The 16,613-nt window shown below is 34.8% G+C and overlaps 1 protein-coding gene across 2 annotated transcripts in view; it reads left to right on the forward strand.

Annotated features, from left to right (window-relative positions):
* Positions 1-16,613, forward strand: part of URI1 (URI1 prefoldin like chaperone) — a 101,595-nt gene that overhangs the window by 34,799 nt on the left and 50,183 nt on the right. For both annotated transcript variants that reach the window (XM_086689544.1, XM_025914778.2), the window contains one exon: positions 12,510-12,544. In XM_086689544.1, the coding sequence (XP_086545670.1) occupies positions 12,510-12,544 (35 nt within the window). The remainder of the gene's footprint in view (positions 1-12,509; positions 12,545-16,613) is intronic.

Genomic DNA, 16,613 nt, shown 5'->3' on the forward strand with positions numbered 1-16,613 from the left:
TGTCTATTCTGGTCCATTGATCTGAGTGTCTATTTTGTGCCAGTACCATACTGTCTTGATGATTACAGCTTTGTAATACAGCTTGAAGTCCAGGATCATGATGCCTCCAGCTTTGGTTTTCTTCTTCAAGATTGCTTTGGCTATTCGGGGTCTTTGCTGGTTCCATACAAATTTTAGGATTGTGTGTTCTAGGTCTCTGAAGAGTGCTGGTGTTATTTTGATAGGTATTGCATTGAATATGTAGATTGCTTTGGGTAGTATTGACATTTCAACAATATTTGCTCTTCCTATCCAGGAGCATGGAATATTTTTCCTTTTTTTGGTGTGTCGTCTTCAATTTCTTTCATAAGCTTTCTATAGTTTTCAGTGTATAGATTTTTCACCTCTTTGGTTATGTTTATTCCTAGGTATTTTATGTTTTTTGGTAAATTGGAATTGATTCCTTGATTTCTTTTTCTGTTGCTTCATTGTCAGTGTCTAGGAATGCAACTGATTTCTGTGCATTGATTTTATATCCTACAACTTTGTTGAATTCATGGATCAGTTCTAGCAGTTTTTTGGTGGAATCTTTTGGGTTTTCCATATAGAGTATCATGTCATCTGTGAAGAGTGAAAGTTTGACCTCCTCCTGGCTGATTTGGATGCCTTTTATTTCTTTCTTTGTGTTGTCTGATTGCTGAGGCTAAGACTTCAATTTTATCTTTTTAAAGGAACAATATTTAACTTTTAATTTTTCTTCTGTATGTTGGCTCTCTACTTCATTGATTTCTGCTTTTATTCTTCTTTTTAAAAATTTCCTTTTGGCTATAATTTTTTTTAGCTTTAACATTTTTTTAAATTTATTATTATTTTTTAATGTTTTTATTTATTTTTTAAGGATAGAGAGAGACAGAGCAGGAGCCGGGGAGGAACCGAGAGACAGGGAGACACAGAATCTGAAGCAGGCTCCAGGTTCTGAGCTGTCAGCACCAGAGCCCGATGCGGGGCCTGAACTCATGAACTGTGAGATCATGACCTGAGCTGAAGTCTACCCTCAACTGACTGAGCCACCCAGGTGCCCCTTTTTTTAGCTTTAAAAAAAAAAACACTTTATTTAATATTTATTTTTGAGAGAGAGACTCAGAGCATGTCCTGGGGGAGGGGCCAGAGAGAGTGGGAGACACAGAATCCAAAGCAGGCCCCAGGCTCCAAACTGTCAGCACAGAGCCCGATGTGGGACTTGAACTCAGGAACTGTGAGATCATGACCTGAGCTGAAGTTGGAGGCTTAACTGACTGAGCCACCCAGGTGCCCTTCTAGCTTCTTAACATTAAAAATAATAGAGATGAAAAAGTCATTGATTTTTGCTATTCTTTGTAATGTATGCACTTTGAGTTTTAAAATTTTCTCTAATCATTACCTTAGGTACCCCATACAATTTGCATATTATTTTCATTATCAGCCATTTATATATTTTTTTGATTTCTGTTGTGATTTGTTCATTGGCCCATGAGTTATTTGGAAATCTGTGCTTTAATTTCTTAACATTGAATATTTTCTACTTTTCTGTTGATGTCATATTTACTTCTATACTGGTCAAAGAACACAGCTTGCAAAACTGAAATTTAAGACTTGTCCCATGGCCTACTATATGATCTGTTTTAGTCAGTTTTAGTCAGTGTCCCATAATTTACTTGGAAAGAATATGAATTCTGCAGATTTTGAGTTTCATAATTTTGTTAGCTCAAGTTAGTTGAAAGTAGTGTTCAAGTATTTTATTATATCCTTGATTTTTTTTGTTGGTTTGCTCATTCTGTCATTTTTGAAGAGACGTATATTGAAATCTCTTCTAACTAGGGTTGTGGATTTATATTTTTCTTCTTCTTTTTTTAACCTTTGCTTTACACAGTTTGAAGTTCTGTTGTTTGGTGCATACAAATTTAGGACTGTAATAAAAATCTCTAGTGATGCTTTTTGCCTTCAAGTCTCTCTTATTGAATATTAGTATGGTTACACCAGCTTATTTTGGTTTTGTTTCTTTTCATAACACATCTGTCTTTTAACTTCAATCTATTGGTGTTCCGTCTCTTTTAAATAGCATTTAGTTGTGGTTTTACAACTTCAGTCTGGATACCCTTTTCCTTTTATCTAGGATATTTAGTCAATTTCTGTATAATGAAGTTATTGAAGTATTTTAGTTTCATTCTATCACCTTTGAACTTTTTATTTTTTAAAAATTTTAGTAGACTACGCATAACAAAATCATTTAAACCAATTTTAAGTGTACATTTCACTGATGTTAAGTACATTCAGATTGTTGTGCAAACTATCATCATCATCCGTCTCCAGAACTTTTCTTTTAATGTTGTAAAGCTGAAATTATGCATTAAAAAATAACCCCCTATGACCCCTTCCCCCATCTGCTGGCAACTACTATTTTACCATCTGTCTGAATTTGACTACTCTAGGTAACTCACATAAGGAATCTTACAGTATTTGTCCTGTTGTGTCTGGCTTATTTTACTCAGCATAATGTCTTCAAGGCTTATCCATATTACAGTATATTTCTGGATTTCTTTCCTTTTAAAGGCTGAATAATATACACATTTTATTATTCGTTCATTCATTGATGGACATGTGTTGCTTTCAGCTTTTGTCTTTTGTGAATAATGCTGCTGTGGACTGAGTGTATAAATATGTTTGAGACCTTGCTTCCAGCCCTTTTGGGTGTATACCCAGAAGTAGAATTGCTGTATCATATGGTAATCCTGGGTTTAATTTTTGAGAAACCACCTTACTGTTTTCCACAGTGGCTGCACCATCTGACATTCCCACCAGCAGTGCACAGTTTAGTTTTTCTATATCCTTGGTCAACACTTGTTATTTTCATCCTTTTCCTTCCCTTTTTTCTTTTCTTTTTCTTTCTTTTTCTCTTTTCCTTTCCTCCTTGCTTCCTTTTGAGCCATCCTAATGGATGTGAAGTGGTATCTCATTGTTCTTTTCTCTGCTTTTTTGGTCTTCCTTTGGTTTAATCAAATATGCCATATTGAATTTTTTTCTCGTCTATGAGCTTCTTTGTGATACATTCTTTTTTTTATTATGGTATGTTAGTACTATATCTGTGTTAGCATTAAATATACCATATACTTGTGTTCTTTTTTACTAGGGTAATTTTTCCTGGAGGTCACAACACGAATTCATTTATTCATCCCACCCCTTGCAGTATTGCTTTCATGCATTGTGATTCCATGTGTTTTATTTTATTTATTTATTTATTAAAAAAAAATTTTTTTTTTATCGTTTATTTATTTTTGAGACAGAGAGAGACAGAGCATGAACGTGGGAGGGTCAGAGAGAGGGAGACACAGAATCTGAAACAGGCTCCAGGCTCTGAGCTGTCAGCACAGAGCCCGGACGCGGGGCTGGAACTCACGGACCGTGAAATCATGACCTGAGCCGAAGTCAGCCGCTCAACCAACTGGGCCACCCAGGCGCCCCTGATTCCATGTGTTTTAAACACCACAGTACTTCATTTAAAATTGTTCGATGTGGGGCGCCTGGGTGGCGCAGTCGGTTAAGCGTCCGACTTCAGCCAGGTCACGATCTCGCGGTCCGTGAGTTCGAGCCCCGCGTCGGGCTCTGGGCTGATGGCTCAGAGCCTGGAGCCTGTTTCTGATTCTGTGTCTCCCTCTCTCTCTGCCCCTCGCCCGTTCATGCTCTGTCTCTCTCTGTCCTAAAAATAAATAAACGTTGAAAAAAAAAAAATTAAAATTGTTCGATGTGATTAATATTGACATACCTTTACTTTCTGAAATTACCTCTGCAATTGCTCTTTAATTCTTTCTGCATTTATGTTGTTTTCAAAAGTCACTGTAGTATTTTTCCCCTGGCTTTATTGAGATGTAATCAACATATACTATTGTATAAGTTTAAGGTGTACAACTGTTGATCTGATACTTATATATCGTAAAGTGATTATCACCTTAGCATTAGCTGACACCTCCATCACATCATCTAATTACATGTAGTGTTTCTTTAGTGAAAATTTGCTAGTGAAGAATTCTTTTTCTTTGTGAAAATGTTTTTAATTTTTCTTCATGTTGAAAGAAAGATCTGTTTGCTGTAGACTATGTATATGGATTTTCAGTTATTTTTTTCATTGCTTTAAAATTTTATCTTATTTTCTGATTTCCATAATTTTTTGCTGAAATTTGCTCTAACTCTTCTTGTGCTACTTTGAAGACAGTGCATCTACTTGCTCCTTCTTGCTGCTTATAAAATTTTCTTTTTTTTTTGGCAGGGAGGGTTTCATTCGTGTAAGTACGTTGTTCCTTGATATATTTTTCTTTTATTTCTCTTGCTTGAGGTTCTTAGTGTGTCTTATATCTGGCTGATACCTTCATCTTTATTTTAGAAAATCCTGTCATGGTAGGTTCATATACTGCTTCTGCCACATTTGGTCTTCCTTCTCTTTCTGGATTTTCAGTTATACAGTATTTCACATGTTTCTTATTGGTCTTTTCTGTATTTTCCATTTTTTGTTTTCAAATCTCTGAGCTTTAATTTGGATATTTTCTATTGACCTATAATCTATTGACCTATAATCACCTCTAAAATCCTGATTTCTGCTGTGTGTAATTTCTCATTAGCACCATTTATTCAGCCCATTTTGGATATTTCAATTACAGAATATACAGTTCATTTTTTTGTGTGTGTGTAGATTATAGTTCTTTAGTGAAGTTCGTCATCTTTCCATGTATTTCTTTCTTTCATTTTCTTGAACATGTTAATTATTGTTACTTTATGTTTTAGTTTGTTAGCTTCAATATGTAGATTGCATGTTTGTTTGATTCTGTTTTTTCTTTTTCTTTCTTTTGGATATTTGGTTATATGATCTTGTGTTTTGGTGTCCTAGTTATTTTTAGTTAAATGCTGTGATTGTGTCTTTAAAAATTGCAGGTACTCCTGAAGATGAGAGTGAACTCTGGAAAGTTCACTACCTTTCTTCTGCTAGGTAGAGAGAGGAGGAGCTGGACACTTTAATGGCAAGTGCTAAATGACGTACAGGCCAGGTTTTGCTTATTTAAAGTATCAGCTATTCTTGATTCCTTTAGGACTTTCACCAAGACTTCTTTCTTCGGAGGTTTCTGAATTCTAAATTTGTTTCATCAGTATCCTGAACTTTTTGCTTTTTCAGAGTTTCAGGTTAGCTTTTTGAGCTTCAGAATTTGATAAATGTCATGAAAAGGAAACAGAGTACATGTTTAAGCCCACTCATGTCTCTGATTTTGTGTCTGTGGCTTTCTCAGACTCCCCAGGCTCTGCTTATTTCTGTCTCCCACTCATGGCTGTCTGCTTAGGGGCAAACATAGTTCTAGCTCTTCCTGTTCCTAGAATTGCCCGAGAAAAAAGCAGCTTCAGAATCCACACTCCTTTATAGTCATCTGCTCTCTAAATCTTAGTCTCTCTTGTTCCCATCGCTTTGGCAACTCTAAAGATGCCTGTGAAGAAAAGATTTTTGTTTATCTGGCTTTTCCATTTCCCAGAGGGATTACTGGTTTGTCAGAAGCTTTTTGTCCCTACTTGGTAGAAGTGTGGACTAAGTTTTGAAGTTACATAGCTACTTATAATGATTTAGTATTAACTTTACTATAGTCTCATTGACAGTGCATAGTATTTCTTTAAAATAAAAATTTACCCTTTTATTTATTTTATTTATTTATTTTGAGAGAGAGAGAGAGAGAGAACAAGTAGGGGAGGGGAGAGAGAGGATCCCAGCAGGCTCTGCACTGTCAGTGCGGAGCCTGATGTGGAGTCGGATGCTTAACTGACTGAGCCACCCAGTCGACCCATAATTTACCTTTAATTGGTGCAAAATGTCATTTCATAGATTTCCTTAATTTGACTTTTTTTTTGGTCACTAGTGAGATTTTTATTCATCATTCTACTATTTGTATTTGCTCTTTAATGAATTGTTTTCTTTGAGATCTTCACAGGCATATCATCGTTCTAATCTATGTGTCAGATTTCTTAGTCAATTGTAAACCATAGAAATGTTTGGAAGAATGTTCTGAAAGAATTTACCGTAAGAATTTAGGAGGAACCTCAGGCAGGATTTTTTTGTTGGTGTGTGCATGTGTTTTGTTGTACATTTATACCCTTGCTTGCTTGTTTAGATGGTTCGGTAGTTTGTGCAAGTTCCATTGTGGTCATCTTTCAGGTCCAGAATTTGTTATCACCTCAGTCTTTTTTTTAAGAATTTTTTTTAATGTTAATTTTATTTTTAGAGAGAGAGAGAGGCAGAGAGAGAGGGAGACACAGAATCCGAAGCAGGCTCCAGGACCCAAGCTATCGGCACAGAGCCTGATGCGGGGCCTGAACCCACAAACTGCCAGATCATGACTTGAGCCGAAGTTGGACGCCCAACCAACTGAGCCACCCAGGTGCCCCCACCTCAGCCTGTCTTTATGTCTAGAGTAAATTTAGCCCAGTTAGTATTAGATATCTACCCTCTCCATTCACTGTGGCTACAGATGGAGAAATGGGATCCTTTGCCTATTGTAGGTAGGAGAAAGGCAGGGTTTCTGGGAGTAAGGTGTGGGAAAGAAGAGAAAATGATTGGTATCTGTAGTAAAAGAGTGGGCATGGAAGCTGCAACTCAAGCATTATTTCACATTCAGAAATACAGGTCATAATACCCAATCTGTAATTCAGAAGTCTAAAAAGCACTGAAAACAAAGTTCTGCCTAAGTTTGTGGCATATTCATTTGTTGACAAACTGATTGGAACTGATTTGAGTGAGGCACTTATTCCACCTACTTTGAATATTCATGTTATATTGCCAGTGTTATTATATTTGATACTGCATGGTGTTTCACTGGCGGGGGGGTGTGTGTGTCATAATGTATTGTGTGTGTACTGTATTACCTTGTTAAGGTATGAAAAGTTCTAAATTGAGAAACTTGTCTGCTCCTGAGGTTTTTGACTAAGTGATTGTAGACTTGTACTTCTTTAAAAGGACTTGATGCATACTTATTGTAGGGCAGGTGAATACATGGTGAGTTAAGTAGACATGGCCTATAACTTACTGGGCTTTCAGCCAGCACAGTTAAGAGTTTCCTGGATTTCCAATTCCCAGTCCTGAAAACAGAACTCTCCAAATATCAGGGTCTTCATTTTTAGAAATATTGTTGGATGTATATGTTAGTCTTTTAATATTTCCATTGTGACACGACTGTATCTTTTTACTTGGTATTATGAGTAACGACTGAAAAAAAAAGAGCCCTAATTTGCAGGTAGAACCATGAAGGGAATGGAATATACAATACCAAAGCATGTCTGGTATTTGTGGAAATAGAGGCTGGGTTTGAATATGAGAAATGCATCAGAAGTCTGTGTAGGAGAAAACTGGGCTAAATGTAAAAGTGAGGATTAAGATGATCATTTTGATTCCATCCTAACTATATTTTTGAATAAGGACAATTTAACTGTTTTGGCTCTGTATAATTGGAGATAAACTTTTGGTAGCGGTTTTGGTATTTTTGATTTTCAGCATATTTATTTATTTTATTTATTTAAATTTTTTTAACGTTTTATTTTTGAGAGATAGAGAGACAAGGTGCGAGTGGGGGAGAGACAGAGAGAGACGGAGACACAGAATCTGAAGCAGGCTCCAGGCTCTGAGCTGCCAGCACAGAGCCCAACGTGGGGCTTGAACTCATGAACCATGAGATCATGACCTGGGCCGAAGTCGGATGCTTAAATGACTGAGCCACTCAGGTGCCCTTATTCAGCATATTTAGAGAGTATATTTATTTAAAAATTTTTATGTAGAAACACTCAGTTTATTGCAGTTTATTACTGTTTATTGCAATTTTTCTTTTAGGAACCTGTGGTCAATTTCTTCCTTCTTTGCAAAGAGTCTTAATAATAAGACCTGTAGTAGTTTGCTAATTTTGTTGAAGTACACATCTTGTTCATTTTTGCTAATGGCATTTATACATTCTTGTAATTAACTGATAATATGTCTTTTAAGAAATTATTTTCAACTTTTTAAAGTAATTGTCAGATAACAGTGTATGTGTAGTACCCATTGGTTTTAGCCACCACTGTTACTTTTTCCTTTTTGACTCAGCAACTCTAAAACACAAAATTGTACAATCTCTCTGAAGACAGTCCAGCAAGAGAAGCAAACTAAATTTAGACAGCTCTGATTAATACAGTCCTCAGATTATTTTTCTGTATATGAACCCATGACATGGGGAATTTGAAATCGAAATACAGTTAGAAAGGTTTTAGAAGTGAAGTGGATCATTTTTGATAGAAGTATCACTTGAGACTTAGGCAGGCTTACCCTTTTAGGCTTTCTGTTCCAGTCTAGTTTTAATGTGGTGCTGTATTTAACAGAGAAAACTCATAGGTTGATGCCCCCTTGTGGTCTCTTAACAAAATAAATAGCACAAATGGAAATAAGTAATGGAGATCTTAATACATGTTAAATAATTCATTCCCTCCTTTTAAAAATAGTTTTAAGAAAGTGACTTCTGAGGAAGAACAGTAAAGGCATTATTATTCCTATATTCCATATACTTTATTGACTTTAAAATTTATCAAATGTTATTTTAACTGTATATAACAGAACGTGCATGTGTGTTAGCTGGACACTGATACAAAGAAAAAGAGGTTGTTGGGTTGGCTTCTACCATTGTCATCCTGGACATCTAACTCAGTTACAAATGCCTTAAAAATATGATGAGATGTGATAGTAATTATGGGGCTAGTGTCTCCCCCCCCCCCCCCCCCCCTTACCCCGAACACATACAAGTAAATGGAGCTTGGGAAATCTGTTGTTTATAGTCACTTGACCTGACCAGGGTCAGATGCTGTATGAGGCATTGGAAGAAATGAGGGTTTTTATTAGCCAGTTGGTGAATTTAAGCTTATTTGCTTTTACCAACATTGGCAAGGTCTTCTTTGTGTGTGCATGTGGGTTTGTGGATGAAGTGGAGAAGTAGTAGCAGCAGCAGTCACTGCTTTAAGAAAGACCATAGGGGTGCCTGGATGGCTCAGTCTCTTAAGCATCTGACTGTTGATTTTAGTTGAGGTCATGATCTCAGTCATGAGATTGAGCCTCACACGGGGTTCTGCACTTGGTGTAGAGCCTGCTTAAGATTCTCTCTCCCTCCCTCCCTCTCTCCCTCTCTCCCTCTCCTCCTCTCTCCTTTCCTCCCTCCCCCCTTTCCTCCCTCCTTCCCTCTGCCCCTCCCTCTGCCTGTGCGCGCTCGTGCTCTTTCTCTCTCTTGAAAAAACTCCCCAAAACAGCTGCTTTTCTTCTGTTACCCAGTAAGATGAGTGATGGTTGGAAGTGGTCCAGTCCAGTGAGTATGGGCTTTGACATTAGATAGTCCTGGTTAGATAGACCTGTTTCTAAAAGTGATTTTATCTCTTACCAGTTCCTGGGTAGTTGTATAATATTGGGTAACATACTTCAATTTTGAACTCCGGTTTCCTCTCTTTAAGAAGTTAAAACCTACCTTATTGAACAGTTACAGCTCCATTGTCATCATATGAAGTCTTGGCCTATACCACTGTTAGTACTCTTAGAGTAAGGGCAGTTTTGAATTATTAAGTGTACTGTGTGACTTTTTAACTACTGGGTTGTTGGTAAAGACTCCTAATGGTGGAATGTATCTTAAAAAGTGGTAAATCACCTCATACTCTTTTATGGACTATAGTCTTTACTGTGGATTTAGTGCTGTACTATTACATAAGCACATATTTTCTTTATAAATTTCTGGCTTTAAGTGCAATTATATCACATTAAAGTATTTACTAGGTCAATTGTTTTAATAGTTGAAGCCTATTAACTAATTCTTTTTATAAAAATGATTCAATAAGATTATTTTCTTCAGGAATAATAGTTACATGTTTTGGTAGGTTTAACTTAAACTATTGTTGCTTGATAGGCATCTTATTTAAAAAAGATTTTGTGAAGGACAACAAAATAATGAAATGGTTTTTGTTGTTTTGCTTTATTTTTCAAGAGTTTTTATAGAAGCAGGTCCATTTTGTTTATTTAATACTTGAATTAATATGAGTCTATTTTCAGAAGTAGTAAGATTATTTGGATTTATTTAACAGAAAAATTAGTTGTTTTTTTTTTTTTTTAACCCATGCAGATTCAACTTTGAATCATCAGATTTTTCTTTCTTCTAAAATTTTCCTTGGCATCTAAAGCGTTGGAATTTACTAATAATTTTCTTTTGAAAAATGTGCTGTAAAAGAGAAGAAAACTAGAAAGATCTCTCAAAATATCAATACAACTGCTTGGGTTTTAGGAACCCAATGGTTTTAGGAAGTAAGTGGGCTATAAATCATGTAAACAAAGATAACTTGTAGTCCTGTCAGAAGGCTGTCTATGTATTTTCATACCTGCCTCTCTCACCTTTTCCTATATTTATCTGACTCTCAAAATAAAGAGCCTATACCTTCGATTAGTGCCTAACTGAAGTCTCTGTTGTCTTAAACCCCATATGTAACTGATAAAGACTATTTTGGCAGTGAAAATTTCTCTCATAAATTTTGAAGTGGATTTTTGTTGTTTTATCCTAGAATATCTGTTCTTGGGGAGACTTTAGGAAAGAGAGGGTGAGGTGATTGTGGGGTGGGGAAAAGAGAGCTAAAACAAAGTGGAGACTGGACTGTCGGGGGTGATGGCAAGAACACATGCCATTCTGCTAGGGACTTGTTTTTTAAACATAAAAAGCATATGTGCCAAATTTACATATTTACTAATTAAAAAGGCTTCCTGGAAACATTAAGTAGACTATCTTCTGTAACCTTTAACACTGTCACTAATGGATATTGCTTAGAAAATTTCATCGAAGGTCCTTTAAATAATGTAAATGATTATGAATATGTAACTAGTTAATATGCAGCTACGAAAGGATTATCATGTAGAGGTTAATGAACATTCTGCTCTTATGGTTTGCAGGGCTTTTCTTTTTGTGCTTTTGGCTCACTTCATGCTTGGAAACACATGCATTGGGATTGGAAAGCATCCTGACTGTTTTTTGGGTCTCATCTTTTAATGGGGTTGTTAAAGAGGAACTTTATGAAAAGGATTTCATGAAGATTTTTTTCTTTTTCAATTTACATTTAATTCTGTTTGTCTATTTTATAATTACTGCCAAATCAGAAACAGTGAAATGGATTGATGTAGTTTTAGCCTGGCTCTTCCAGATGTAAAGTCAGTACTCTGTTATATATTACCACTGTTATTAAGTGTTGCTATGTGATTGATACTTACTGAGAGATCTTCATTCTAAGACGGACTTTTTATGCTGAGTTAATGTGTAGTATGGTTGGGTATCTGATTACAGCATGTATTTTGGTACAGGATTGCTGCCTTAGTATTTAAAATGTACCAAAAGGGGACATTTATTTCAGGAATTAAATGTTATAATAGGAATTTAGTGACAGCCCTCCCCGCCAAAGTCTTGTGATTTTGGGGTGGAAACATTGAGCAAGAGAGACAAGAGAGAATATTGGTGTTTAGAATAGTGAACTAAAGCAATGTGTTTCAAACGAGATAATAACTGCTGTCTTTTTCACATGGCCTTGTATTGAGCATTTTGGCTTGTATTCCTTAGTTTCTCTGTCTCTAAAATGGTGCTACAGTATTTGAGATTATTGTTTAAAATTTTTATTAATGGGTAAATTGAAAACAATTAGTAATCTTTGAAAAGGGTATTATTTTTAAATTGCCATTCAAGTGTTTGTTTTTCCTCATTGGTTAGCATTGTTCCCTCCACCCCCCCCCCCCCCCCCAGTATTTTGAGAATCTGCTGAAATATCTTTAAGAAAAGCAAATAACTCTTGTACTTAATTTTATTGTTTTAACATTATAAACATAGTTTAAACTGGCTATTAAGTGCCTAAAATTTTATCAATTCACTGAGGGAACAAATGGGCTGTTCAGAGCATCTCTTTATCCCAAGTATTTCTTCTCAAAAATGTTAGTAGAAAAATATCCCTGAACTCATTTTTAATGCATCAGAATAAAAATTACAGGTGAAAACATTTGGAGATATAGTGACAAAATAAAATATTTTTACTACTGTCTTTTTTTTTTTTTAGTGATGAAACGTGGATGTTACATTGGTTTTTTGTTATTTATAACATTTGCGTATTCTACAAAATATGTAACGTTGAAAGCAGGTCTGTAGATTGTACAAAATACTAGTTATCTTATATCATATGTCACCTAATAGTTATGAAGCGGGTTTTGTAGCAAAGTATGAATCGGAAGGCTGTAATTTGTTCTGCAGTTATCAGCCTGCATTAGTGGTTATGATAAAGTGTGCTGCTTAAAAACTAACAGTCACATCTCTGTGCATTTGACAAATAAAAATGTATACCGAGATGCTATTAAATCTGTAAAGCCACTGTTCTAGTTTTCTGATACACTGATTTTGTAGCTTTGTGTATAGCCCTGTTTTTTCATGAGTAGTTATCTGTTTTCATGACAGGTGGTCACTAACTGCCAAGAGAAAATCCAGCATTGGTGAGTGAAAGATGGTTTTATATTATTTCTGAAATACTGATGGGGTCATCTGTTTGTATTTAAATAAAGTGTGTGTTATTTTTTTGCAACCCATAATTGAATTCTTCTAGTAATCTCCATTTTGAATGCTTTTGATACTAATTTATATTGTCCTTCACTGTTTACTGAATTACGTGTTCCCTGATTTCCTGAAATTGTGTCACCATTTGTGTTCATTCTAATTGCCTTTTTTCCTTTCCTTTTTTTCAAACTAGCATAGTATTAATATCATTATGAGATAGATAGAGACTGAGACATTTTTGAACATGCGTTATCACAGAGCACTCTGTTTGGGGAATATTCTTATATTTGTAGTAGAATAATGATTGGAATCAGTTGTTTTAAAATAATGATGGAAATATCCACATTTCCCTGAAGTTTGAAAAATCTAATTAATTGCCTACATCCCAGAGCTTTCTTTATGGACTGCACTTTTTTAGAGTGTGGACAGAAAGAAAGCGTATCTATTTTAATGTGCTAATCTTTAGTTAATAGGACAATGCTTGGTAAATAACACACTTTCCTAAGTCTTCTGAGGAAAATGCTCAATTTAATGGTGAATAAAATCTTATATTATGAGTTGTCATGAGATATAGCTGTTGATCTTACAGATTCAAATTACAATATATCCATGCTGTGTTTACGAAGATTTTACTGAGAGAACAACAGGAGCTGTCTTGATTATTGTCTGCAGGGTTATTGCAAAATCATGGTAACTGCCCCTTTAGTGGTGAGATTAAACCTTTGGTTATACACCATCAAGCATATAATATTTTAAATTTATTTTAAGAGGCTTTTTCTTCATGCCTGAGAGATCTCCAAGGAAATAATTTATAGTTAGTATATATCAAATGTTTTTTGGTTTAAATGCACATAGGCTGCAAGCAGTGGATAAGAGTGAAAATCGGTGCAATCTGTACACATCATCTTATTAAATTCTGACTATTGGCGTGCAGAAAATAATCTAAAACTAATAATATCCACTTTATAAATAAAAATTCAGGGACTTCATAATTTTCAATAAATGCAGTGTTGTAGTTGCATCTACTGTAGTGTAAGTCTGTCAACATTTCCATGATGGACGTTCGCTTTTCATTACACATTCAGTCCAGGTTGGAACTTGAAATGTAAGTAGTTGGCCAAAGATTAATCATTTTCCCCCAACCCCCACTAATTTGGCCAAAGAGATCCATTTTACAAATAATTCCGGGGAAATTTTATTCATGTGGACTTCTCTCTATTGGTTTGGTAAGGAATTCAGGAAATCAGTAAGAGATTGGATTCACTCAGAACAGATACTAATTGACTGACGCATATGTGTGAATAACTTGCTTCTGGTTTGCTTTGCAAGATTCTTTCCCTGTTAGACTGAAAATCCTTTGAGGCCAAGGGACATATTTTCTTTCTTTTTTTTTTTTTTTTTTTTTAATCCACAGCACCTCCTACTGTGTTTGGCATATTATAGGCACTTAATAAATGTTTGAGTAAGTGAAGACCAAATATATAACATTATAAATGATAAATGCTATATATAACATTTTAGTTTGCAAGTACTGTAGCAGTGCCCAGCCCTGGTAAACACAGACAGAAATGTGATATTTAATTCAGAACATCTTCATGTGACTCTCAATTTCAGTTGCCAGTTTTCCAAAGCTTTCCCAACTACAGAAGCTTAGATATTTACCTACACATATCTTAAAGTAGTGTATAGTACCTTATTTATATGTTAAAAATTTTAAAGAAATTTTCTAGTTAAAATTTGATTTCTCCTCTATCATTTCTAATATGGCTTGGGAAACAGACTTTTCTGTTTGTTTTTAATGAGGATCTGATACTGCTAGAATGTAAATGGCCAGTGAACTCAGCAATTTAAAAAAACTGAAACCAAAGTCTCTCTATTCCTCTGAAAGCCAGGAAATAGCTATTTGGGAGCATTGTGGCATTCTCATGATATTTTTATTCTGTTAATTCCACAAACAGTGATTGAGTTCCTACCATATGCCAGTTGCTGTTTGGAATTGAACGACCCTACCATGGAAGAATTCATAGTCAGACACTATACAGGGAAATCACAATAATTTTGGGCTATTTGCAGAGAGCTAGGAAGCAGGAACAGAAGCTGGAACCATTCTTAAGGGTGTCTTATAACTGCTTCTAAAAGCATGTTGCTTTTCAGTTTTCTTTAGCCCTTGGCTTTAGCCTTGTCTAAAATACAATTCATATAGTTAAGCTCCCCCCTTCTTCATGGGATACATAACATACATACATAATAAGGAAAAACAAAATACATGATTTTTAAAAAATGCTTTCTGGTGCTAGTGATGTTTATACTTTTTGTGCAGTTTTAAAGCATTATTTAAGGGAAAAGTAATGAATATTCTAGGCTTCAAAAGTAATCTTATTATTATTATTTTTTTAAATGTAGGACAGGAAGTAAAAATATTTGTAGAAGTGTAGGGGTAAAAATGGCCTGGGGCAGACAGGATATGCCCCCCCCCCCCCAAAAAAAAGAAATCTCTTCCAGGAAATTAATTCAAACTGCAGAACTTTGGTGAACTAGAAACATTTGTAGTATTTGTTTAGTTAATAACAGATAGTGAGGAAATGTTTGAGCCTAATAGTTGAGAATTTGTGCAACACTTTTACAGCTAACAGTGGTTTACAACTTAGTGAAGATTAAAAGAATTTAAGTACAACTTTTTTTTCTTAAAATACATTTTACTTAACTCCAGAAATAAGGTTTTTTAAAACCCACACACTATTTTCTCATTAAAATATGGATATACTTTCTACTGTTTAACGCACCAGGGCCTGATTATTCTGTTTATAGATTATCTGTAATTTTTTATCTTTTTAATTCTTCCCTAAAGAGCATGGGATTCAGAGTCTCAGACCTGCATTTGAATCCTGTCATTTACTAACTGTAACCTTGGGTGAATTACTAAGATTCTTGGTTTTCTCCTTGTAAAGTGACTATGATACTACTTAACTTGAAGATCGAATGAGATAATGTCTGTAGAACACCCAGACTGGCTCTCAATAAATATTAATAGTAGCTCTGAAATTTTTTTGGAAATTTAATTGTCAGATGAATAAAGAAAAAAAAAACCTGTCAAAGCTTTGTAAATACTCCTGAATATTTTGTATTCATGCCATTATCTTCTTTTATCATGATGGAGAGATGGCTTTCTAAGCAGTGTTATTAAAGCTTTACATTAATGTTTTAGATAACTTTTTATTTGGAAGAATTTCAGACAAAAGATGACAGTAGTATTGTGAATCCACTTGTACTCATCACTCAGCCTCAGTAATGATCAACTCATGGTGTCATCTGAGTGTTTGCATTTAAACAGCTTATCCTACCCTCTCCCCACCCCCAACTATTTTGAAAGGAATCTGAAAATGTATTCCATCTAGAAATACAGTATATATCTTTAAGACATAAAGCTTTTAAAAATTTAAACTAAAAATTTTTAAATTTGTCAGTATATTTATATAGTTCAAAATTTAGGAAGTTCTAAGGGTATAAATGGTGTGTAGTTTTTCTCCTGCCCTTATCCCCCATTTCTCATTTATCTTTGTAAACAACTGTTTTTGCCAGTTTCTTGCAAATCTTTTCAGAAACAGTTTTCATAAAGGATATATGTGTGTGTATATGTAGGTATATGTGTGCATGTGTATTCATCCACGTTTTTATATATTGTTCTCCCACCCTTTTTGGCAAAAATGAAATCAGACTGTATACTGTTCATTTGATTCTATACCTTGGAGTTCATTCTCAATTATTAGTTAACTCTTATTCTTTATTTCATTTCCATAAATTTCATTGTTTTTTAAAGGTCTAATTTTTAGAGTTACCAAATAAGTTTTGGTACTGATTTTTTAAAAAATAAATGATATTATTAAGAGTATGGCTTTACAACTCAAAATATATTCTTCCCAAGCTGTTAAGTCCATATTTATTATTTCTTAATGAAATTACTCCAAAACTTAGTGGCTTAAAACTACGACCATTTGTTTGTATATGATT

Source organism: Puma concolor, chromosome E2 (assembly GCF_028749965.1).
Source record: "Puma concolor isolate L17-30 chromosome E2, mPumCon1.1.hap2, whole genome shotgun sequence".
In the NCBI taxonomy this organism is placed as follows: Eukaryota; Metazoa; Chordata; class Mammalia; order Carnivora; family Felidae; genus Puma; species Puma concolor.